General features: G+C 37.2%; 1 protein-coding gene across 2 annotated transcripts; it reads right to left on the reverse strand.

Annotated features, from left to right (window-relative positions):
* Positions 1–1,428: 1,428 nt before the first annotated feature.
* On the reverse strand, positions 1,429–27,132 carry LOC101738858 (activated Cdc42 kinase Ack). Of its 2 annotated transcripts, XM_062670497.1 has the most exons (11): positions 26,927–27,121; positions 26,745–26,854; positions 26,342–26,589; positions 25,602–26,016; positions 24,898–25,099; positions 23,170–23,365; positions 15,176–15,301; positions 14,365–14,444; positions 8,623–8,847; positions 7,928–8,050; positions 1,429–6,593 (listed from the first exon to the last, which is right to left on the reverse strand). In XM_062670497.1, exons 2-11 carry the CDS (start codon positions 26,829–26,831, stop codon positions 5,560–5,562), a joined length of 2,736 nt encoding a protein of 911 aa, XP_062526481.1. In that variant the 5' UTR covers positions 26,832–26,854; positions 26,927–27,121; the 3' UTR covers positions 1,429–5,559. The 2 variants fall into 2 exon arrangements, with proteins under 2 accessions (XP_062526481.1, XP_004930430.1); XM_004930373.5 differs by having other exon boundaries at positions 26,745–27,132.
* Between the last annotated feature and the right edge of the window lie 430 nt (positions 27,133–27,562).

Raw genomic sequence — 27,562 nt, forward strand, 5'->3', positions numbered from 1 at the left:
AGCGGTAGGCAGCGGCTTGGCTCTGCCCCTGGCATTGCTGAAGTCCATGGGCGGCGGTAACCACTCACCATCAGGTGGGCCGTATGCTCGTCTGCCTACAAGGGCAATAAAAAAAAAAAAAGTTCTGTGTAATATTTATTCAAGAGATTCACGGGCTGCTAAATTTTGGATACCGTTGCGGCTTGGAAGTCCTTTTGCTTACGCTAAAAATGCACAGCACAATTGCAGATGCATACCAAAATCTATATTTTTTATAAACCACTTAAGTATAACTAAAACCAATAAGTACTTTCTTGATTACATTTATGGACATCCTTTAATAATGTGTTTATTACTACTTTACTTATCATTACTTTTTTTTCTTAACGTAAATCTTCAGACTGCCTTTAGGTTAAAGTATACTCTCTCTCTCTCTTTCTCTCGCCACTTGAGAGTACTTATCGATTATGGACGCATTTGAATATCTCTAGAATACTCTAGATGAATGATGTACTTTGACATGTTCGTTCGAAACTCAATGGCCATTCTTAAGCGGAATTGAGCCCTCAAGTCCCCTTGCTCTTTAGTTTTTACGATCAAAACGAAACGAATACATGTTGTTTACTCCGCTGTGTGTGACATAGATAATACACATAAATTAGTGTGTGTGAAACAGAAGTGAGGAAAAACTTCTATAGATCACATGTCTCGTCACAAAAGTACCCACCTTTTTATTGGTAATTCGCGTTGATGTTACTTACGATTATGTCGAAGGTAACAGACTGCATTCACCTATCTGGTACCTAATGTCATGTTTTTATTGCTTAGATAACAGGGCGGATTCACATAGACAACAACGTAAATGCGACGACCCATGTTAAGACATGAATTCTAAATCAATATGGATACAATGGCTGCCCCACCGTATAATCGAAACGTATGACTGCTTCACGGCAGAAATAGCCAGAAAGGCCAACCTACCCGCGTGGTCTTATAAGACTTCCTACCACTAGTAATGAACTCTTCTTCTGCCCATAAAGAACAACGCAAAAAACCTCAGTAGAACTCATAAAATAAAATCTGCTTAGATGATAATTAATGGTAAATTAGTAAATTGTAGTATGTGTATTCTATAATACTGAGATGTTATTTTAAGGAAGATTTTTGTTTGGAGTTTTTTGTTTTGTTGTCGTTTGTTATTCTTTTGTCAATGCACCTACCATGCATTATCTCTGCACCACCCTATGGTCGACTGGAAGAGAATGCCCATGGCATTAAGTCCGCCGGTGTACAAGTTTTGTTTTGTGCATAAAGTATAAATAAATAAATAAATAAATATTTATACATTTTCATATAGAAGATATTCAATCCAGCATCGTCTTTTACGACCATTTAGTCATAAATCGGCCATCATTGTGAAGTGTGCGGGATTATTAAAATGACAACGTATTATGTTAAAATTTCGTTTATTGCGACAATTATTGTGACTTTCAAGTACTTTTCAAACGAATTTTATTCACACAGTTACGATTCCTACTTCACATTCGTATCGGTTCATTTAAAACTCAGTACTTTATAAATGTGATTAAAAACATAGACAAACACACAATGTATTATAATTATTATTACAATAATAATATCATTAAATTTAAATATATAAAAATAGTAATGGTAGATGGGAATGTGGTTAAAGAAAGAAGAAAACAATACGAAATTATATTTAATATGTTTTAAAGAAGTTAAAGATATCGAAAGATCTTGACATAATTTCGAAAATCTTGAGATGATACAGTAGGGTAGCCAATATTTAAGTTCTATTTTAATAGAATAAAATTTTACTCTTTATTTAGTAAAAAGAGTAAAATCAAATTAGTATTTTATAACCGTATTATGTTTAATTACTAACCCTGTAAAGTATAGGCGAGAACGTTAATAGATATGTTGCAAATACGTAAGAATCTAGGTCTTTGATATTTTCTATTATTAAAATAACTGTTCTTTTGAAAGACATTCATAATTCAAGATATTATCAAGGCAAAAGAAGAGCAATTGAAAGAGCACTTGTCGTATTAGACATTTTTATTTGTTTATTAGTCATCTTGATTAGAAAATAATGTTTGGGACGTGCCGTGGACGAATATTAACGAATACACATTAAAAAAGTATGTCGTGATATTATTATTTTTAATTAATTCATAGCATAGCAAATAATACAGATCTTAAATAAGGCACTTTGTTACATTACTATTGAAACGGTTTATTGTTTACAAATTAATAGGTTACATAAAGTTAAGGGTAAAATAGTTGTAGTCGAATACTAAATTTAGTAAAACTTAATCTAACGATATTACAAAACAAACAAAAAAACGCTTCTATATATAGTTATGAGATATTAACTTTTCGTCGAGTATTAAAAGTAAAATTTGCTTTGTGTATTATTCTAACAGGTACATAATGGTGAGGCACCTAATGATGTTTACGAGTATATTCGATATTCTAGTACTGGAAACTTTTTTATTTATTGTTATTATATTGAATACAATAGGGAAATCGGAAAGCATTAATTGTATTTTTGTCAAATCATTTTCATAAATCACTAAATAAAATTTATTTACATCGTCGATGACGTCATATGTGTTTAAAACTTGCATATTCTGTAATTCTAATGACGTCGTCCACAAAGAGGCCGTGTTTATCCGAGATTAACAAAATTTCAAAAATAAAGAATTTTCCGATCCCATATCTTTTAAGGCGTTTGTCTAAAACGGAGGTTGGCAGTAGTTTTGAATATTCATGTATGTTTCCATGAATGTAGCCCAATTGAAAATCGGGTGACGCGCGCGGTCGATGACCCGCTTCAGAATGCGGGTTCGCAAAACTCGAACTGGCTTCAGAATGAATATTTATTTTTCGTTTGCTTTTAAATACGTAACGTATTATTATGACATTGTTATCGCGGGTTGATTCCTTTTTATTTACGGCACTTGGTAACTAAACCTTTTGAGAAATATTAAATATTTAAAAAAAAATCAATGATACTCTTCAGAAAGCGCGTTTTATTTTAATTCGCTGCGACATTCCTGCTTTAAGCATAGCATAGCCGTAATATACTGCACACAATTGAATTGGATGTCCGCTTTGTGATGAACAATGGATTTTTTTAAGTGTTAAGTTTTTTTATTTTAAACAATGACTTAGATGCCCCTTATACTATAGCATTTGAAAAGAAAAAAAAGTAACAAACGAGACTTTTAATGTCTAAGTTACAAAACTCCACAATTAAATCGTACAAAAGTATCGATTTACTTTAATGTGTTCAATCTTTCCGCTGCCATCAAAAATTGTTATAAATCAAAGGACAATGCCTAAAAGTGGGCCAACTTTATGTCAAAACTATTTGTACTTGAAAAACTATGCCTTATTTTTCACGTTGTTTAGTTTATGTATCAACATTTCTTACAAACTGACATTGTTTTACAAAAAAATAAATTACTTATTTGATAACATGCCAAAACTGAGAGCCATAGTTTTTAAATTCACCAATAGGCAAAGGACTTAGCCTATAAAGCCTTATAGTAAACCTTTAAGCTGCCAAACGAAAGAGATGTCTGTGACTTGAACAACAAACAAAAAAAAAGGTAATGGTTATAATTCACAGACTTTTTAGTTTATTTTTGTTCAATTCAATATTTATATATTGTAATAATAATTATTACTTAAAACCATGAATTATTTAATATTTTTAGATATTATTTATTCCATTAGTAAAAATCTCAATGGCCTACCATTACTCTATTCTTATTATATAATATATAATCAGAGAGTTTTGGCAGCAATCCGAGTGAAGCCTCACTTGAAGTTTTATTTTAATGTTTTTTTAATAGTTTATTGTGATGTATAATATATAAATTGGGTGTTGTTTTGTGTATTAAACGTCAATAATCGTTGTTCACGATTATTGAGGCATTGGAATGAAATTGTGGCTAACATAGCAGTGACTGTTTTTTTTTTTTTTTTTCGAGAGAAAAGGTCTGCGGAAATTCACGCTCACTCAATGTGCTATTCATCGAGTTGACGTCAAAACTCCCAAAAAGCAATAAAAAGAGACACACCAGATTTTTATTGAAAAAAAAAAAAAAAAAAGTACGACAGACTAGGCTGTATAGGCTACACTCTTTGCCTGCTTATTGACGAATTTAAAAACAACAACAACAATATCGTTGCCGTCTTCCGGATTTTCATTTCATTTTATTATTATTATGAGCAGTGCCGGATTAACCATATAGCAAGAGTAGCAATTGCTACGGGCCCCGCGCGAACGGGGGCCCCGCATATTTAAACCCACTCATCTCTGCCCGAGCTTAATTTTTTGAGTGACTTATTAAGACAAGTTGTTTGTATAAACGTGTAGAATTTCAATCAGCCTGATAATCAGCTCTATAAAAAGTCTGACGTATGCAAGCACTCTTACCCGACACAGTGTGGATGTGTAGCAGAATTGAGATGGCTCGATTTAAGTTTAGCTCAAGGGCTCTTTGAAATAATTTGCTACGGGCCCCGCGCTTGCTTAATCTGGCACTGATTATGAGGATATAATAATAATAAAATGTACGTTAGGGCTTATTTCTAGCAACATTAACCACAATTTACTTATTTAATACTGTAAATAATGATGAGAGCGATTATTGATTTCGAAGAAAGAAATTAACAACTTAATTTTAGCTGCAGAAAAAAATAGATTTCTTAAGAGAAATATCTTATATCTAGATCTATAATCTTTTTATATTCTCACCTGGGTGAGAATATAAAAATCGTTTTCTGAATATGAAACGATATTTCTTTGTCTATCAAATTAAGTTAAAACTATTATGACCCGACAACTTTTTTTAGGGGCCCAAACGCCCTAAGAAAACGGGCATTGTCCTTTAACAACAAATTATAATAGGATTGATTGATTTTTTTTTCATTTTTATTGAGTTTTTGTAACTATAAAATTACACGAGTGCAAAGTGAACGCTACTCGAAGACATGAATATAAATAACATCGAGATTTTTTTTAGTCCTATGTATTCATTAATTTCTTACAATAATTAAACAATGTAGACGCTATGTAACCTCATGTTAGTGCTTAAAGCAAAACTAGGAAGGCTTAACAGCTCATCAGTCTTTACTAAAATAATCGAATTAGTTGAATTTTGTTTCTCCATACGTTTTCATTTCTGTCTACCTTCCAATATGTTTGTGATGTTGATATACTAATTTTAAACGGGGTACTTATAATTAAACGACATGTAAATCATCATTTTCGGCTGTTTTGTTCAGTGGCACTATTTTTAGTGGCATAGTGTAGTAGGGAGTGCTCTCGTCTGCTGAGCTCATAGTATTTGCATAGTCCTTACAAAGTGGACGGTGCCACCCAGCCGGAAATATAAGGTCGAAGCCCTAATTTCTTCAAAACATTGCTCTTACCTTTCCGATTAGAAGGCATGATTGCTTCGCGGCAAAAATTGGCAGGACAACAGACCAAACTATGCGCCCCACCATCAACACTGGGCGTGTTCAATGAAATTCACTGGTCAATTATTTTTGTTTCTTTGGACAAGGCGGGGCTGGTCGGTGCGGACGAGGCGTAGCTTCTTCATACACTTCATCATATAAGCACGCGTTTGTGTACATTCTCTGAGGGCTCGCGTACAAGTTCGACGCGTCGCCTATTTCGCTGTAAAAATTACTGGCAGTGTCATTGACCTCGTCGTACTGCACTCGAGAGGTCGAAGCGACATTCGCTCCGTAATCGTACGAGTAATTACCGTAATCGACGTTCTGATATTTGAAGGCGGAATAATTCTTCGAGTTCTCGACGTTGTCGCTAAAATTCCTCAGTTTCTCCGTCTCGTCTTCGTATTTCGGCACGTAAATGTTCTTCTCGTAGTCGTTGCTCGTGTTCGCTTTCGCCGGAGACGATAACTTCGTGTAGTAATCTTTCGTTTCGATTATGAACTGCTGTTGGGCGGTGTTAATATCGAAATTGTTATAAATCGGAATGTCTTTGTAGCGGGTCTCGGGCGCGGTCGACGTGCCGGGTCGCTCGCCGTACGTACTGTTCGCGTACAGATTGTCTTCATTCGTTTTCGACCTGAGATTCAACGATTCGGAAATTCTATCGTCGAGGGACATCTCCGCCAACGAACTGTACGCATTTTGCATCAGTGCATTCGTATTTAAACTATTCGAGTTCTTAAACGTGGTCGCGATGTTGTGGAGCCGGGACGCGTCCGTGTCGCGGGTCGTGACGTAGTTATTCGAGTATACGTGAGATTCGTTCTGTCGTGACCGCATCGAATTTGATTCATTTACTTCTAGTTCGTGGTTGGGGCGCATTGGGACGGTGTTGAGGGAACTTGTCGAGTGTACATTCGGGCCGGTGTCCGCGGGCCAGGACGACGCGTCGAAGGGATCCTCCGCCCACTGGCCAGTGGACGTGCCCACGTTCGATGACGTCGCGAGACTGTCCAGTGACTTAGCACCGTGCATACTCGACTGAGCGTTCCTCGAATACACTGAGAACGTTGGTAAGCTCTCGGTGCTTTGCTGGCCCCATTCGATTCCATCGCCTGTAACAGACAAAATCACTACATAGTATAAAACAAAGTCGCTTTATCTGTCCCTATATCCCTATGTATGCTTAAACCTTTAAAACTACGCAACGGATTTTGATGCGGTTTTTTTAATAGATACGAGTGATTGACGAGGAAGTTTTATATGTATAATAATATCCCTTAAATAGTGAGGAAATCAATAATAAATTACAGTTTCCGAAGCGAAGCGAGGGCGGGTCGCTAGTTAATCAATAACTCGCATCAAACGTCAAACGTCGGCTCAGTTCGGGTGGCGTGCTGCGGCAGAGTCTTAAGTGTCATCGCTCGAGTGGAATCGAAACACATTCCATAGATAATACACATAAATTAGTTATAGATAAGCAACTCAAGCACTCAACAAAAATGTTTACGGGCATCGGCCACTAGATGGCTTCGCTTCGATTAGTTTCTCGTTGCTCCTGTAGATTACTTGTATTGAGTAGATTGATAAAATGTACAACAATAAATAAAGACTTGTATGATTTTTATTATTTTTTATTTTCTTGTGTTTAGACAATAATTAAATGCCATAACTTTAACAACATATAACTTTAGGGCATCCGATACAAGAAGTCGATAGTTTCCATACAAAAAAAAAAATTGTCTTAAAGTATCGCAGTTTCGAGGCCCTTTTTTTTAAAAGCCTTCTGACACATTTGTTACTTGACTTGGGAAGAGTGAAGACGTCTCGGAAGTGTTATCCTTTCGTGCTACCCAACCTCTTTGCACGATTGCCCACTGTGTCAGAAAATCGTGAAGATATCGGTCGATATCTTTGCACGATCATCCATTCTGCGACAAATACAATATCCGGATTCCGCTGAATCAAAATTTTAAAACTCATAGCTGAGCGATAATAAAGTGACGTTTCGATTTGTTAAATCTTACGTTATCATACATATCATCTGATCTCGGTACATACTTAAGATTAACAAATATGTCTACAATGATGTTATGCGATTTCACATATTGAGTTTCGAAAGTAAACGGGCATTTTTTTAAAGAAATTACGGCCCGGCTACGAGAGCTTTTAGCCAAATAGATCGTTTCACTCTCAAGTCATAGTATTCTATTGCTTGACCCTAAAATTCGTTGTAACGAAAAATATACTATGAGCTCCTGACATTCTCGTCAATGACAAAACAGGTACGACATCCGGGTCACTCGTAATCATACAATTGATAAGTAAATACTGCACCAATGACTAATTACTGATCTCCGATTACGATTTTCACTTTTAAAGGGTAGAACAAAAAAACCAGGAGTAGGTTGAACTATAATTTTTTATACAAAAAATAAAATCGAATTACCAATCTCTGGGACGTCTATTGGTTGGTCGATTATTGAAACGTTATTTTGGTTCGTTGCTCGCTTAGGTGTGCTCGGTTTGGTCGAAGGCGGCAAATCGAGGTCTATTAGCAGGTCTTCTTTAACTGAAAAGTAAATATTGATTGGATTCGTTGAGGACATTAAGAGCCATTGTTATTTTTAATCAATTTCCTATATGCTATTCGACTATAGGAGTTACAATTGATATAAAATATTTAGGTAAAGGCAGGCGTAATGCACACGATGGGTACATACAAAAAAAGTGGTGTAGAAACAGTAGCATTGAATACAATTAATTTTGAAATTAGTTTGCGAAAAGTGACAGTGAGAAATGGATGACATAAGCCGAAAACCAGGGTCAGTGGTGTAAATCGGGGAAGGCCTATGCCTGGTAACTTTTACGCGATCGAGAAGTTAAAAAACTCGAAATGAGCAGTCTGGTGTGCTGTGATCTCGATTGCTCTATTTTTTTATTTTGTCAGGAGGAAATCACCAGACTTCCGCTCTCCACTGGGGATGAAGGGCGGGGCATGTCGGAGTCGAACCGACTAAAAACTCCTGTCACTCAATAATCAGCATCCAAACCTCGCACGAGACAGAACTCATGAAAAGGCAAAGGGGGGAAAGTGAACGGTTGCTCTACTGCGACCTTTTTTTTAATCTATATTCTCATTACCTTGGTTCAAGCTTTTGGAATAGGCGTCTCTCGTGCACCTCTGCATGCCGGACAGCAAAGCGCGATCGTTGATAAGTTTGTTGTAGTTGAACTGTTTACTGCCGCCGTTACCGGCGCGCGTGCTGGAAGGTTGCGTCGATTCTATCGTTCTGCGTTTCCTGAGCACCACGGCTGACTCGTGCGCGTCTCCATTCGACAACGACGAGTTCAGCACCGACGATTTTGCTGTGATCGTAAAGCGAAACACATTTGAATCTTCAAATTTGAAATTGAACACGCGAAAATTCAAACGAAAATTAACATATGGAGTTCGGAATTTGAATCGCGGTACTCGTAGATTAAAATCAATTCCATTCAAAAATTGAAAATTGATAATCGAAAATCGAAAATCGAAATTGAAAATTGAAAATGGAAATTGGTTCTAAAGCATTATAGATTCGAGCCTTTGGAAACTAAGTTTGTTGGAAATTTAAGAATAAAAACATTCTCGTTAATGTTAGATCCTGAGAGAGAGAAAAAAATTACACAGAGAAACGAAAGAATATTTTTTTTTGCGACATTATTATGCCACTCTGTGTAAACACTAACGATAAATTGAAATTTGAATAAAATACGAGGAAGCCGAATATATTTTCTGGAGTCGTCGTGGCCTATAGGTTACGTCGTCCGGTGTACACGTGCGCGTGCTCGAAGCCTTACGACATCGTGTGATAAGGATCAAAGTCGCATAATTTTATTTTGCGGAATTAGTAGCGGGTAGGTATTATTTTAAGCCCGTACGAGTGAGTAGTTATTATCGTCCTGCCCACATTAAGCCCGAAGCAGTCATGCGTTCCGGCTTATTCGGTAGAACGGCTGTTTGTCCACTGAGTTTTTCGCCGGATCTTCTCAGTGGGTCGCGATTCCGATCCGGTGGTAGATTCTGTGAAGTACTCACTGCTCTTGCTAGGGCTGGGTCTAGTGTTAGCAAATTCTCTCAGGTTGAGCCCGTGAGCTCACCTACCCGTCCGGACTTCGCTGGAATAGCCTCTTAGACTTCCGCGCACTAGGCAGCCAGTAGAATATATGAGTCGACTATTATCAAAGCCGGCAATGTGACTTTTGGACAATTATTGGTAAATCAGAAAAACGAATTATTGACTTTGTATTCCATTGGCAGTCACAAAACTCTTCTGAACGACATCTTAGATAAATAACAGGTTAAGTATTAACCTTTATTTAATGCAGGTTTTGAACCGTATTATTTGAAGGAGACGATTATATTCAAATCAATCTGTATTGACATATCAATAATTTTTTTTTGTCCAAATGCACAGATTGCCACCTTTGATAATAGACGACTCATATGGCGTTCGTTGTATGGGAGCGCGCGCACATAAGCAGCCCGGAACTCTTGGCTGCGGTAGCCAATACAACGCGCCTGTTGCACGGCAGCCAGAGCGAGTGTTGGTGAATGTATGTGGCTGCTGTCAATCCCCGCGCACTTGCTGTAGCAGCTAATGCATATTCGTTTAGCAAAATGTTAGTTATATGCCACAGCATGCTTGAACAATCTCTTGTATTTAAGAAAACCGGTCGGGGTATGTATGAACATCTATAAAATAGTTATAGAATAAGCCTTTTGAGTGCCGTTCTAGAAAAAGAGTATGAATCCAGTGTATTTTTTTTGATTTGTGTTTTTAACGAGATAAAGTCGAAATCGCTTGACGAAAAGATCATAAATGGGCGTCGATTGGCTTCTATAACTGGCTGCTCAAATATTTTGGTTGCCGCATCCTAGTGCGTGGGGAGCCTTAGGCTACCAGCGTATAGGTAGGGGGGAAAATCCGTTACATAATACGAGTACAATTTTTTTGATCCAGATGATATTTCGACCTCATGTCTCAAGGTGTGTTACGGCACAAACGTTATAATGTCTATGGGCCCCGGAAACCATTTTATACCGAACAGGTCTTAAGCTCCATAACACAACTATGCAATAATAATAAAAAGTAATGCACGGTTCACAACTAAAGATTGCACTTAAAACTAAGTGGTCGATTTATTAGTATAAATTATTTAAAACTTATAATAAATACATATTCATTTTACACATATCAAGACATACATAGATGTGTTAAATTTCCACGTGTAGCGTATAACTAGATTAGTCACAGTTAGAAGCTGTGATAAACAACACGAGACAATGATTAGCAATTCTCATGTGCCAACACGTAATTGTATTCCAAAGGTACATTAGATGTATAAACATTTCAATTCAGACGCAATCATATGGTTTAAAAGAAACAGGAGAATCCACAATGACGTAATGCATACTTTATAAGAGTTGCTAACAGTTTCAATGCTCTAGTTGACTGCTTTGAACTGTGGACATTTTCAACACTTCTACTAAGATTATTAGGAGAACCTTAGTCAGTCAATGGTTGAATGCAAATTTTTAATTGATTATTTTCTATTTACTACGTTTTTTTGTTATTTTTTTCAAATTGTTGTTATTTTTGTTTTACGTTTTGTATTAATTATTTAATTCTAAGCGATGCGAAGCCTAAATCGTTATTAGTTATTTAAATGCGGAGACATTTAAATGGTGTTTAGTTGTAAGGTTAGATTTAATATAGTTTAAGTTCAGTTTGTCTTCCAAATAAAGTCGTTATATAATTGTGGTGATTTTGAAAAATCTATCGCTTTTGTTCTTTTACTGTACATATTGTACTGTAGATTAGTGTAAATCAGTAGCAAGCAGGGCAGACAGAATTAGGTGCAGCTGTTGCATTTTACAGTGACACATATTATGCAAATTGCATAATTACTGATGGTAGGACGTCTTATGAGTCTAAACGAGTGTGCACGACTATCCTGCCTATTTATACCACGAAGCAGTAATATGTTTCGGTTTGAAAGGTAGGACCGTCGTTATCTATACTAATATATAAATTTACAGTGGTTTTTACGGATGTTCCGTTATACTTACTGAACCATGCATTCGATTTACTTGAAACTTGGTATCTATGGTACTATTTATATGAGCGTTGAACTCCCTACACCAGTTGCGGGGGCGTTAATGATGAGAATCTTTGTGGGGGTGAGAAATAATAATGTTAATTTTAAATGGCCAGCGAAGCGGACGGGCACAGCTAGTACTATACAATTGAGATTTAGACCGCGTTATTCGCGTATTCAAGGTCAGCCGCGGCGATCACGCATTGATGCCTAGGTTTAATACTAAGCGGTGGGTCGTGAGCTTGTCCCACACGTCTGCCCAATGAAAACAAAAGGTAATAATATGTAATGTAAAGAAATTGGTTTTCATTAAAGTCAATAAATAAATAACTGGGAACGAATCACGCACGGTCATCCGACCCCAAATTAAGAATCCGTGTTATGGGCAGGGACGTCTTAAATTAGACTGGGGCCCTTGGGCACACAAGAATTTGGGGCCCTTTTGGAAAGTAAAAAAATCGAATTATAATAACATTTTTTTTACTGACTAGGACCATTTATTATAGGTAATCAAGTACAGTATGATATAATATGTCATTAATGATATTAGAATGCTGCTGGTTTTTTGGTTACGATCGCTAGATGGTGTACTTAGTAAATTAGGCAGCATGCATTCGGAAATATTATTAATTAGTACAGTAGGAATAGGCGCAGTCATCGATATAATGGCGTAGTGCCTTGTAAATACCCTACCTTCCTACCTAAATACCTTCTGATAAGATTACTGATTTGTGAAAAAAGTGTAATGTTCCCGACAAAAATGTTTTGAGAATAAATGTGTGAGAGAAATTGTCGGTCCTTCGGGCACGGGCCCCGTGTGCCCTTAAGGTAAAGACGGTATTGGTTATGGGTACCGGAGACTGACATACATACTGATATACGTTTGAATATATAGATGATAAACATCCAGACAAATAGCAAATAAGCCTGTTCATCATACAAATGTTCCCCTGGTGTGGGAATCGAACCCATGAACCTCGGCGCAACTACTGCACGACGAGTCCGTTATTTTCATTCTTATTTGTTATAGGAATTCGATGAACAAAAATACGTCTTGATATTTCAGTTTTAGCAACTAACTGAGAGACCTCGAATCAACCGTGTACATACATACAAATGTAAACATTAGATAAAATTTATAGAATACGTCAATTTTACATGTTTGTATGCACAAGAAATAGTGCGTAATTACTTGTCGACATTATATACCACCACTACACGTGAAGCGTTTAAGACGAAGGTTCGAGAACTGTTTCTCAGAGAGTTAGCAGAGTCATCTAATTGATAATATTTGTTTATATATGTTTTTATATGTATATATTTATGATACGTATATGTATATATTTATGTATATATATATATATTTATGTATATGTATTTATTTAAGTACGAGTATTTGTATCTATAAATATTATGTATGTTATATATACACATATTATTATGTTTCAGTAATATCACCTTCATACTACACCTACCAAGCTTCATCTCTGCACTCCCCTAAGGTAGACTACTGTTAGAGAATGCCTATGGCATTAAGTCCGCCTTTATACTTTATAGTATAAGAAGTTATAAATAAATAAATATAGGAGAGATTAATTAATTAATTAATATTGTTGACAAGTTGATTTAGTACCGCTTCAAGCGTATGGTGAAAGAACTGCTTAGAATATGAATTACAAAGTACAGTCACGCCTACTAGCATATTCCGAGACAAATGGCCATAAATTTTCCCAAAAAATATAATTACAATATTACTATTTAATTTTTATTATGAATAACACTTTTTGTTAGTCTCATAACGGGCCTATATACCTCTGATAACTTATTATGAATAAGACCGTTATATTTAGTACTACCAAAGTCCGGTAATAATTTCCGGTAGAAGAGTGGTTTTTATGTTATCTATATTTTACGCATACAACGTTTGAATTTCGTATTTCGAATTTCGAATGAAGTTTATCTCTTGCCGATAGCGTTGGAACGTGAACGTCGAATATTAGCGTTTATCTTTTAGAATAATTTTTTATTACATTGTGTTATTAAAAACTCGATACTGAACGCATCGAGTTGCATGATCATGTTAATGTAATTAATTATTCGGTTGCATGCCAAACTAGTTAAATTTAATATAAAGTGTACAGAAATCAATCTAATTAAGTTAATGCAATTCTAGATAAATAGAAAAATAGAAGATTTGATAATGGAACAATAATACCGCCATACTGAAAAAAATATAGCCAATGTCACTTGAAATTGTATGAAAACGGCTTAGCCCGCGCGGTTAAGGGAAAGTGTAGTTTCCCGTGAGAGTAAGATGTTTTTCGGTATAAAAGACAGCTTATGTCACTCTCATGACCGAATACTATCATTTTAAAAAAAACCATGTCTAATCATAACCTCGAGCTCACGGCCCACCTGATTTTAAGTGGTTATCGGATCCCATAGACATCTACAACGTAAATGCCGCCACTCACCTTGAAATATAAGTGCTAAGGTCTCAGTATAGTTACAACGGCTGCCCCACCCTTCAAACCGAAACACATTACTGTTTAATCTGGTGGTAACTACCCGTGCGGACTCACACGTCTTCACTAATTTAATTTAGCTCTCCTTAACTGTACATACACGCAGACAGTTGACTTAAACTCTGGAGTTAAGTGGTTCACGGAACAACAACGAAAAAAAAAACTTTAAAAGCGCGCCGAATGAATACTAGAAATGTGGAGTTTTAACATCACTCACCCGAAGGAGAGGGTGATGACGTTTGGGATTTCTTCGAAGCTGGATGGTTGTTCTTGAGTTTGACCGCAGACAGAATGTTGCTGAAAAGAAACTCACAGTGATTACCAGCGAAAATGACGCTCCGATGAGACTATAGCTAAACATAAAATACATACGCACATACACATGTATATTGCAGCCTTTCGCTTCGTTTATCATGTGTTGGATGTTGAATTACTAAATGTAACGGTCCGGTCACCGTTCTCGTCGAACCCGTCGCTTGCGACGAAGGGCTCGACGAGTAAATTAACTCTCAGACACAGCCCACTGAGTTTCTCGCCGGATCTTCTCAGTGGGTCGCGCTTCCGATCCGGTGGTAGATTCTGCGAAGCACGACCCTTGATAGGGTTCGTGTTAGCATCGTCGTCAGGTTTGAGCCCCGTGAGCTCACCTACTAGTTACGGTTACGCTGGAATAGCCGCTCCAGGCTACCAGCTTAGGTAGGAATAAAAAAAAAAAACAAAAATGTAATTTTATTTTTAATAATTGATGTGAATTTAATTAATACCTTGAACACTATTTTGGTAATAAAAAAATCGACTATGAAGTAATTTACTAACAAACAACGACTTATTGAGACGATTATTTAATAAGTAAATTTTCGAGTGAGGCCGAGTCACATTTTTTATGTTTGTTTTTATTGCTAAGATGCGTGGATGAGCTCAGGCACCCGTCTGGGCGTAGCTGAAATAGCCTCTTAAACTACTAGAGAATAGGTAAAGAAAAATAATAATTAACGATACAAAAAATTTACAATACATTAGTGAAATACCTGGGAAACAATCCAACTTCCAAAGACCTCTGATTTTGCCCCTTCCACCAGTGCAGTTCCGGTCTTTTGTCGATGAGGATAATCGGATCGCCTGCATCCACACTCATCTGGCCTTGCTTCCTGTAGCTGTTGAATTAGATAATGGCACATGTCCCCTCATATTACACTCATCGTATGCGTTAGACAGTTCAGACATGTTATATAATAAAATTGGTGTATTTTTTTATTGATGACTAAGAGTTCGTTTGACCGTGGTTAGTTTTAACTAGAGCAACTCACGCGTCGACCGATTTAACTAAGTCGAACTTCTTTTTTTTTAGCTTAGATGGGTGGACGAGCTCACAGCCCACCTGATGTTAAGTGGTTACTGGAGCCCATAGACGTCTACAACGTAAATGCGCCATCCACCTTGAGATATAAGTTCTAAGGTCTTTTTTTTTTATTGGATTTTATGACCTGGTTACTAAGACCTTTAGGTCATGTCTTAATTTATATTCTTCTAAAAATGAAAAATGATAATATGGAGTGAAATGAAATCTCAGTATAGTTACAACGGCTACCCCACCCTTCAAACCGAAACGTTTTTGTTTACTTTACGGCAGAAATAGGCAGGGCGGCGGTACCTACCCGTGCGGACTCACAAGAGGTCCTACCACCAGTAAACTAAGTCAAATCGCTGCCTAACATTAGGCTATGAGTGAAGAATATTACGCGGTAAAGCCAACTAAAAATATATATCAAGTCATTAAGTCAATGCATTAAAATAACATCGCATCTCTGCATGCACGATTCCTACAATACAAGGCAGAAATAAGCAGCTAGGTGGTACGTATCCGTGCACATTTTTACGAACCTCATTTTATTAAATTGTTCCTATTCCTTGTTAATACAATTTCAATTGTTCCCGAAAAAATACGAGCTCAAAACTGGGTGTGGTCAAAACTATCCTAAAACCTAAGACGCAGATTGTGTGAGTGTGTGATTTTTTTTTACCATCAAAACACATTATGTTCATGTGTGTGTTGTTAATTCCAGAATTATTTTTAAATGTCATTATTTTCATACAATTATTATCATTAATTCCTTTATCTACATAACATTTAGAATTTAGAGAATGACGTTGTCCGTCCAAAAATGTTATTTATATTAATAAATTTACACTTGTATATATTTAAAATGGTAATTATTAACTACAAAACAAAGATTCCTTTCAAACAATTACATGTATGCGTTCATTAATATGATATATTATTTGTTGGTTACGTAAAAGAAAAAAGTATAATTAAGAACTTTTTTTTCTATATTCAATGCACGCCTTTCGCGTTCAGCCTTTCTATTAAAACGTGAGAAACGCACGAAGTGAAGTAATTGTTCTATTAATACAATAAGTATGAAGTGCTGCGTGAAAAATTTAAAGTGAAGTAAGTATATGTTTGTTAATTATTTTAAAAAGTAGAACAGGGAAAAGTGTAATTTATAATTATTAATAAAAAGAACATAAAACGAAATTACGGCGCCATCACACTACGTTAGAAATCTTAAGTTAATATGCCGTTGTCCAGCCTCCGTAAAGCTGCTTTCAGACTACGCTATACTATAGTGTCATATAGTATAGCAGCATATACTTAACCAATAATATACAGTACAGTACAGCGTGAACGGGTCCATGGTAGTTTTCCAATTACAGCACACGAGCGCATTATGCGGCATAATGCTCAACGTTGAATGTTCCAACTAAAGCAACGCTTCGTACAATCGAGCACTCTCAAAAGTACTGCTCTCGCGTGATACTCGCAATCGATACCTACTCAGTGACAGAAAATTGACAAGTGTTTTTTCTTTAAGTTGGCATTGATCGAAATTTTGTTTATATTATCGTTAGTAATATTATTTAATGTTGAAAAAAATTGTAAGGCTTTCGTTTCGTCGTAGTCTCTTAGAAATAATCAATGTTAATTAAAACTGTGCTAACTTAACGCACTCTGCTGATGCATTTGAAAACTAATTCACGTTCCAATTAAGCTTGAGCATAATTCGGCATTGTGCGTCATTGAGTCGCATTATGCTCTGTAATTGGAAAACTACCCATAACAATGTATGGTGCGCGATATTGTTGTGCTATGAGCTATATAATATGCTATTATATTATAGTGTAGTCTGAAAGCAACTTTAGTTGTGAACTCAAAGCGGATAAAAGTATTTAAGGTAATGTGTCTAACCTCGGAATGCATATTCTCTACCCGATAAGCTGAAGTCTATGTTAGGTAATTAGTTTACGTTGGGTTTTGGCCTAGACCAGTCTTTCTCAAAGTGGGCGATAACGCCCCCTTGGGGGCGTTTGAAACCTCGAGGGGGGCGTTAAGGGGCCCAGGAAAAAATGGGGGGCGTTGATGTGGGTTAGGGGGGCGCTGTAAAATTTGTAATTTCATTTACTTTATAGTATTTTAAATTTCACTAAAATTAAAACTCACCTACTATACAATAACGAATAATTAGTTTATATTTCTACCCTGTATGATGTTATAAAAACTTAAAATAATTAACATAGATTTCGTAGGATAGCCCACACACCGTACGCAATCAAGTTGTAACAATATTTCTGCGGAACATGATCGCTGATAGTTAAAAAATTAGAGCAATTTGACCTTAATTACATTGCACCAGAAATTATATTAAACATTACAAAAAAAAACTACCATGCAGAGTTTTAAAATATTACACATACGTAAACTAACACAAATTGAGGTTTTCTTTACTTTCTTTCTTGTTTTTAACATAAGGGCATTTTACAGCATTTTCCTAGCATTTTATAAGAAATTACTGATGTAAGAATCATAATTTTTATATAAAATGGAAATGCGTATATAATTATTGTTCAAAAATTTGTCTTAGATTATTATTTTTTACAATTTACCCATTACCATCCAATGTCAAATAGTATAGTAAGCCTAAACAGCTCACTTATTGTAAACATTGTTTACTATTTTATTTCACCGAAACAGGTAGAAATCTGAAGGTGCAAGGTCAGGACTATACGGCGGATACATTAAAACCTCCCAGCCAAGCGCTCTTAATTTTTGCTGAGTGGCTAAAGATGTGTGAGGTCTAGCGTTATCGTGATGAAAAACCACACACCTTCTGTTGATTAATTCCGGTCGTTTTCTCTCAACTTCTTGCTTTAATCTCATCAGTTGTTCGCAGTAGAGTTCAAAATCGATGGTCCTGCCTGGTGGTAACAGCTCATAATGTATAATGAGCTCATAATGTATAATGCCCTTCCAATCCCACCACATACACAGCATCACCTTGTTGCGAGTTAACCCGGGTTTCGCCAGAGTCTGTGAAGCCTGACCGGCCTTTGACCACAACCTTTCTCGTACGTTCTTGTCGTACGTGATCCACTTTTCATCACCAGTTATCAGCTTCTTCAAAAATGGTTCAGTTTCATTACGTCATAATAAAGAATCACAAATGAGTACACGGTTCATTAGGTTTCTTTCAATGAGCTTTTTTGTGTACCCAGTTTTTTTCAAATGCGCCATAACTATTTTGTGGGCAATTCCCGGTTCTTCAGTTACGTCGTAACTACTGATATGCCGATCTTGCCCCACTTTTTCAAAAATGGCATCGATTTTATGCGTAATAGGGCGACCAGAGCGACGTGCATTTTTGACATCAACATTTCCGGATTGAAAACGCTTAAACCAAATTTGTGCTACTCTCACAGACACTGGACTAGGTCCATAAACATTGCAGTTTTTTACACGGCTTGCGTTGCTTTTTTACCTTTTTTGTAGTACAATTTGAAAATGTATCGAATATCTTCATTAGATTCACTCATCTTGACAGTACGAAAAATAAATAAAAATCACACATCTTCCTGATTTTAATTTGGAATTATCTTCTTTCGAATTTAAACTTTTAATGATACCAAAACCAGCCAGATACAAATAGTATAGCCAAAGAGATTTTATTACAAATTCATACATTTTTAAGCTATTGCATAGCTTTTATCGCGGGCCTTGAGCACGACGACCAAATCATGAAATTCCGTAACGAAAAAAACCTAACATCCCTCACTCCGCCTACCATGTAGCTCGCGTTCAACACATTCACACGTTGCGCTTATGTAGTGTTTGTGAATAAGCGCGTGGCGTGACGTCACACTGCATGCGCACCATGAAAATCTGCCCATTTCTCTCTCGCGCGGTTTAGCTTATGAGTGTGAAGGGGACAGTTAAGGTTTTGCCTTTATTAAGTTTTAATATAGCATGGTTTTGTTTTATTCTTGTTTTAATATTAAATTATCATTGCCTAATTATAATGTCATAAGTTGATAAAAAATGCTATGCAACAGCTTTAACGCCGCAGTTCCCGAGTGCCACACGTTTTTTTTTTGTCAGGAGGAAATCGCCGGACTTCCGCCCTTCACTGGGGATGGAGGGCGGGGCATGTCGGAGTCGAACCGACTAAAACCTCCTGTAGCTCAACAACCAGCATCCAAACCTCGCATGAGACAAAGCTCATGAAAAGTCAAAGGGGGGAAAGTGAAGCGTTTAGTGCGGAGCACATCTCTCCCATCACCCTCCCCCTCGGGACGCCGGACTGGCGGTCGTCGGCGCCACGACTACCAGCCCTCTCGGTCGGCAGGCTGTCCGAAGCCCGCCTAGATGGCGCCGGTTAGAATGGTCTATTCTACGGAATACCCCGCTGGGTCAGAACCAGCGTGGGTTGAGGATAGCCGGCCTTCCATCACCCGGATGCTCATGCGTAAAACGCGTGCAGAACAGCTTGCATGTCGTCTTCTTAGGCCCCCTTCGCCGGTCCCCAGGCCGACATGTGAGGAAGACCCGAAACACTTAGAGGGCCAGGGCTTGGGCGAGATCCACCTCCCTGGACCCCGCTCGACGGCGGCGGGCCTGTGCATCTCTCACGCGCTCCGCCGCCTCCTTTTGCGAGATGATGCACTCGCAGAAGTCGAGCATCGCCTTCCACGACTCGTCGTCACCGAGCATCGATGCCAGAACACTCGGCAACGACAAGTCGTTTCCTATTTTTGCGACAAGGACACGCCGCCACCCCTCCCATGCGACGAGCGTATGCTCTGCCGTGTCCAAGTCACAACCACAATGGTGGCACTCTGCCGTCGGTTCGGCTCCGATCCAGTGCAGGAACTCACCGAAGCAACCATACCCAGTAAGTACCTGCGTGAGCCGGAAAGTGAGGCGCCCTCTATCACGATTCACCCAATTCACAAGAACCGGGCGAATCGCCTCGACGGTCCTACGACTAGCCGAAGGATCGGCCAGCCGCCTGGATCATGACTCCAGCACGGACCGCCGAGATTGAGCCCTCCGCGCTCTGACCACACTGGGGCTGGGACGCGCCACGCCACACGGGCACCTCGTATAAGGCCATTGACCGCACCACCCCCGTATAGAGACGGCGCGTCACCTGGTCAGGCCCCCCGATGTTGGGAAGAAGCCGGCTTAACGCGCCGGCCACCCCCAACAAACGAGAGACCAGGTTCTGAAAGTGAACACGGAAGGTCCAACGACTGTCCAGAATGAGGCCGAGGTACTTCAACTGCACCCCGACCCGATACGGTCGCCTCCAACCACGATATGGGCATCGACAGGTGGCACTTTCCGGGGCCTGTGGAACCACATGGCCTCGGATTTACTAAGTGTCACGTCGAAGCCCAATCTCCTGATTTTGCCGATGACATGCGCCACCCCAGCGGTGGCAAGACGAGCAAACTCAGCAAAACTCCCCCCCGGGACACGACCAGCGTGTCGTCTGCGTAACAGATTACGCTTAGGCCCGGGAGGAGGGCACCTCTCAGTACCCAGTCATACCCGATATTCCACCAAAGGGGGCCGAGCACCGACCGCGCACGACCGGGAACCTGTGCACGATCCCACCGTGTCCAGTACCCGTGACCGATCTGTCCTCCAAGTAGGAAGCCACCAGTCGGCGAAGGTAGGGAGGCACTCCGTGTCTTACCAGGGGCATTTTTTTAAATAAAAGAACACTTATTGCGGCATAAATATAATAATTAGACATATGCTGTCGCGACACTTTTTGTAAATAATAATGTTTTTTACAAAGTCGTAGTACATTATTTTATTCTATCCTCAATAGTTTTCGAAGGGCACGCGACGTAAAGAATATTTTAGGTAATTTTTTTACACCTTGGGTTAAATTATGGGAGTTTTAGTAAGGATACCTATTTTTTTTCAAAAAAGATTATAGCCTATGTCACTCGGGAATAGTGAAGCTTCCAAACAGTCAAAGAATTTTTCAAATCGGTTTAGTAGTTTCGGAGCCTATTGAATACAAACAAACAAACAAACAAATCTTTCCTCTTTATAATATTAGTATAGATATTAATTATTACAAATAATAAAAACGCTGACTTAGGTGGCGGTTTTTATTTGAACCAGTTCTAAATTATAAATTAAAATTCTATGAAAAATTACCCATATTTATCTATAATACGAAATGATATTAATTTATTTTTCGTAGTTTCCTTCTTTCTTGCGTCGATAATCCTCAGTGCTGAGGGTCGTGGCCTCCTCTAATAACTTTCTCCTGCAACATCTTGCGCCATTCCTGCCTGTCCTCGGCTGTGTGGATAGCAACGTGGACTGAGGTATTGAGAGTGGAGCGTATTTGGTCCGACCAGCGCATTGGAGTTCTGCCTCTGTGCCTTCTCCCGCATACCTTGCCTGTTACCAGCAGCTTTTCCAAATTGTCACCTCTCTTTCTGGCGATATGTCCAAAGATCTCGAAACTCCTCCGCGCGCATGAAGTGCTGAGGCGCATTGGACTCTTGAGCTCGGCTTACTGAACCAACGAATCCATTTAAGAATGGATTCGTTGGTTCAGTGTTCTGTCCAACGAATCCCGAGCATTTTTCTCCAGCACCACATCTCAAACGCGTCGATGCGTTGGCGGTCGGCTTTCTTGAGGGTCCAAGTCTCTGCGCTGTAGAGCAAAATGGAAAAGACAAGGGAGGTGACGAGCTGCTTTTTGGTATTCCTCGAGATGTTTCTGTCCGCCCAAACACGGTCCATTTGGGACATAGCTAGCTCTCTTTGCCATTCTGATTCGCCTTCTGAGGTCCTTTTCGGAGGGTCCATTACTAGCTATGACGGAGCCCAGATAAATGAAATCCTCTACGACTTCCAGGTTTAGCTTATTCGTAGTTTAATAAGTTATTATTGTTAGTAGTATTATTTACTAGTCGAAATATAAATTTTTAATTATCTTATGATGAGAATCTTATATTAATGAGAAAGATATTCAACAAAAATAGTTTCGTTCTAATAAATTATCATAGTAATAGTACAGTGAACTAGCAATTTATTTTGGTAATTCTGAATTTAAACAAGCATATTGATGAGAAGAATTCATTTTTACTTTGCAAATTTGTAAATACACGCTCTGTAGCAATGTACGGACATATAATAATAATATGAAGAAATAATAATAGCATCTACAAATACATAATTATGTACTACGTGGTACTACATTTACTAAAATTAATACAACATTTATTAATTAAATTAATGAAATTGTGGTTTTAAAGTTTTAGGGGTGTATAAAAAATGGGGGGCGTTGAAAAATAATTGATTTTCAAAGGGGGCGGTAAAAGAAATAAGTTTGATAATCACTGGCCTAGACAAAGACGTGTCTACATAAGATGGTCTAAACTATACGGGCCACAATGACTATTAGGCTTTTTCTCCCGCCTTCAGCTATCAGTTACCATAAAATTAATGTATCCTGATCTCTGTCATGATATACATGTGTTAATTGTGATGAATTATGTTTGAACGGCATCGCGCCATTTCGGCCCTTGACCTTTCAGTAAAGAGCGACGTAAATATTTTAATTCCAGTCCAGTTTGACATATAGACTGCCACCCATTACCTTCCGTTGATTTGGAGAGCCAAATTCACCTTTATTGTGTAAAAAATAAAACTCACCTCAACGATGCTATGGAGGTTTCGAATTTGTTGGTCTCCATGTATCGCAGGATGCCGGCGAACGTTGGTCTCTCCTTAGGGTTCAGGTCCCAGCACTGCATCATGAGCATGTACACGTCCGGGGGACACGCACTGGGGGCCGAAAGTCGTTGACCTTCACGCATTATTAGCCGAAGGATCTCCGAACCGTTGAGGCCTAACGAGAAAATTTACATTTGAAAACACAAAGCTACGGTAATATTAAAGTACTGGATGTGGCCGCGACTGCTAGCGCATGGACTATAGTAGCCATTTGGAAATACTTTTTTGACATTAACCCATGTAACATAATCACAGCTCGAACCTATTTACTATAATAGTTTTCTTTCTTAAAAGTGCTTTTAATTAACCCGCAAAATGATAATTTTCGTAATTACTGGTGGTAGGACCTCTTGTGAGTCCGCACGGGTAGGTAACACCGCCCCGTCTGTTTCTGCCGTGAAGCAGTAATGCGTTTCGGTTTGAAGGGTGGGGCAGCCGTTGTAACTATACTGAGACCTTAGAACTTATATCTCAAGGTGTGGGGCGCATTTACGTTGTAGATGTCTATGGGTTCCAGTAAACACTTAACACCAGGTGGGCTGTGAGCTCGTCCACACATCTAGGCAATAAAAAAAAAACTCTTTTTTAGATAAATATTCAAACCATATGACGCAAGAAAGCTTCGAGCCAGAAAGTTGTAGGTATTAGTTAATTATTATTTTTTTTTTAATTCAATTCAACAATATTAATTAGTTGATTACGTTTTTGACTAAACAAAATTTTATTTTGTTTTTTAAATTTAAATTATTTAAACATTTTATTTTTTAGATATTTATTCCTATATGGTGTTTAACTGTGATATACTGTTTTTTTTTATTCATTTAAAAGTGGAACTCTGTATCTTCTGATAACACAGAAAAGTGAAAATATTGACAAATTACTCATCTGAAAAATGCCATTAGTGTTTCACCCAAATATTTACATAACAGGTGTGGACTGATAATGGCCTATTGACAATACAATTGACTGGTATTTAGTGTTCTATATGACTACACCACACTTTTATAACACTTTCATGAGCTTTGAGCTTGACCTGTATTAATTAAGTAATCTTGTCAAACTACAAGATGACTGATTAACTTAAAAATATAAATACATATCAAAGACCATAGAAAATATGAATAATTTTATTACTACTTTTATTACTGATTACTATTTTGGCTGATTCTATCTATTCTATATCCTGGTTTTTTAAAAGAATAACAATAATTTATAAATTGTATGTAAATTAAAAGAATAAATTAGATTGTGAATGGGGTGCTTGATATAAAGTTTTATAAATAATTGAAGTAGTTAGCTACTCTAATAAATAGTTAGTAAAGTAGAAATGTTATAAGAGCCACTGGATTTTTTTAAGTCTGAGAATAAAAAAAGAAGATCATAAAACAGAGTTGTTTTTCAGTGGCAGTAAATAATTCATTTCATATATTAATAAGCTCTCTGATCACTGATAAACAAAAAAAGAGCACGGTCATATAGGGAGGCACCTGACTTTGGTACAATCAGAGTGCATTTTACTTTTGCTCTATTGAAGTCACTATCTATTAATAACAAAAAAGGGATTAATTTGTTTTTTGGTATTTTAATAATCTAATGAAATGTAGTAGATATCTATGTACGTAGAATTTGAGATTTCAAAATGCTCACCTATCCAGGGCTCTTCACCAAAAGTGAACATTTCCCACAAGGCAACAGCAAACATCCATACATCAGATGCATGACTAAACTGCCTCGTGCGCAGAGATTCTGGGGCGCACCAAGGAAACGGCACGCGTCTTCTTTCACTCATGACATAACAATCATCCGCATCAGGCAGAGCACGCATCAGGCCAAAGTCACCAATTTTTACCTGTTTCATAGATTTGTTTGTATTTAATATACAACATGATTTTGTAATAAAAAAGTGAAATTTACTATTATTGTATAACGTTTTTTGTTCTTACAACATTATATGAAAACTATGAACGTATTTCACAATGGTTAGAAATATTTACTTAATTGAAGTAATGTAATTTTCTATACCCTCTTGTTATAAACTGGTTTTATTGTTCAATCTCATGTTCCATTGATATGATGGGAAAATAATTAAAATACATTTTAAGACTAAACCAGAACTTTTGTGTGTTGCCTGATGGTACAAATAAATTTAAAGCAGAGACGAAATTCAAGAAACACTAAACTTTTACACATTTTTTCAATTAACAGATGCACTGATTTGTTTTATGATAGTATATAGTACTAGTGAGGGATTCAATAAGGATTTAATTTTGTCTGTAGTGTATATTAATTAACACTATTATGTGCACAGTTACACAGTCTGGATGGTAACTATGACTTCATTATTTACTTACCAATTCCAAGGTTGACAATAAAATATTTCTACAAGCTAAATCACGATGCAGGAATCTGTGTTTCTCTAGGTGTGCCATACCAGCAGCCACTTGGGTTGACCATTTTGAAATATAATTTAATGACACCTTTCCATTTTGACCTCTTATATAATCTAATAAAGCACCCATTGGAGCTAGTTCGCAGACCATCATTAATGGATGGAACACTACTCCATGTAATTTGATCAAATTCACATGTTTCAAGCTATGCATCGCCTCAACTTCTCTTCGGAAGTCATCATAAATTCCTGGCTGGGCAAATGCATCCGCTTTCAATACTTTCACAGCTACAAGGACAGTTTGTGTTTGGTCTGGAATTTTCCATTCTCCTCTTTTGACTACACCAAATGATCCATTGCCAAGTTCATTATGTAACCTGCAGAAAGCTTTAGCTTTAAGACTACTGAATATTATTAATATATAAAATACTGATAGCCATGGTTTATGGTAGGCAGTGGCTTGGTTCTGCCCTTGGCATTGCTGAAGTACATGGGCGACAGTAACCACTCACCATCAGGTGGGCCATTTGTTCATCTGCCTACAAGGACAACAAAAAGAATTTTTAAAAGCCAGGAAACTTGTTGGTATGCATAATTTTAAATTCTACAATTATACTACAATCTAATATGGCAAGTTTAGAAGTGGTTTGTCAAGATGATCATTTCTTGTATTTGCATGCAATTTTATAGTATCCTACTCACACAATATCCTTCTCAAGTATGATACATGTTGTCCTTGTTTCAGTTTGTGTAATTGGTTTCGCAATATCTGTTTTCTCTTTGGCAACTGAACTTGATGTACCAAAAAGTTTATTCCAAAATTTTCTATTCCATAACTGCAATTTCTTTTTCCGGACAGCATCTAATAGTCTGCGCACTCCTGGTTTACTGATACCAATCCTTTCAAGATCTTCCGTATGTACATAATCAAAATGAGCTAGTCTGGTAATCTAAAAATAGCTTTAGCCTATTAATTATATCACTAATAAATAAAAGGATTTGTTTTATCACTATCAAAAATAAAAAGATTTATTTTAAAACCATTTTTTTTGTGTTTGACAGCATTGTAATACAGGCATAATTATGTAAATAGCTTCTTGTTTACCTGTAATTGATCCCTTATTGGTACATAAAATTGTTCAAGTTGTACATGCTGCAAGATATCGCAGAGCCAGTCCGTGCCTGAATTCATCTCTTTGGCGATTATTTTATAAGCTTAAAATGTACACACAGGATGAATACCATCGCGAGTGAAGTAAATAGTTAAAGGATGTGAGAGGAACGCACTGTAATCTTAGCTCACAGAAAAGTATATCACAGCAAAATGAATTTAAAAAATTTCTAATTATTATTTATGTAGTGATTCTTTTTGAAAATAGTTAATTCAGTAATCAAATTCTGAGATGAGTTTAAAATTTAGCATTCTTGGAATCAAATCAACAAGACGCATGAAAATTTTAGCCGTATTCGGATTGACATTTTCTGGATTTGACATCTGTCTAAAATGTCAAAGTGTGTTTGACATTTTTTACAATTTGATTTTACCATGATTTTACACTCTATTCGCATGTGTATGATGTATTGTCGGTAGGTATTGAATTGTTTGTTAATTATTCATACAGACCGAAAACCCTCAAACAAGCGAAAGAGGAAAAGTTTATAAAATCAATAAATTATAATAAAAGAATTGAAAAATTACTAAAATCTGAATACTCCTAATTATTTAAAGTTAACGTTTCGAGACAAGTAGGATTCATAACTATGAGTCTTTTAATATTTGGATCTTATACGCATTAAAGCTTTTCATCATTACCACAATGCGTTATAAAAATGTTCTACAAAATAAATAAAAAACTTTAGTTTGTTTAAAAATCATACAATGATGAAATCGCAGTGCAGTGACGGCTTTTGGGCTTCATATCC

Source organism: Bombyx mori, chromosome 10, assembly GCF_030269925.1.
Source record: "Bombyx mori chromosome 10, ASM3026992v2".
Classification (NCBI taxonomy): Eukaryota; Metazoa; Arthropoda; class Insecta; order Lepidoptera; family Bombycidae; genus Bombyx; species Bombyx mori.

Bases quoted from the DNA above. Each gene is read 5' to 3' on its own strand.
- LOC101738858 (XM_004930373.5), bottom strand. From the start codon at position 26,831: ATGAATTCAGGCACGGACTGGCTCTGCGATATCTTGCAGCATGTACAA. The intron at 26,590-26,744 runs GTAAACAAGAAG...AGCTATTTTTAG, and splicing joins CAATAAGGGATCAATTACAG to ATTACCAGACTAGCTCATTT. The intron at 23,366-24,897 runs GTGAGCATTTTG...TTTTCTCGTTAG, and splicing joins TGGTGAAGAGCCCTGGATAG to GCCTCAACGGTTCGGAGATC.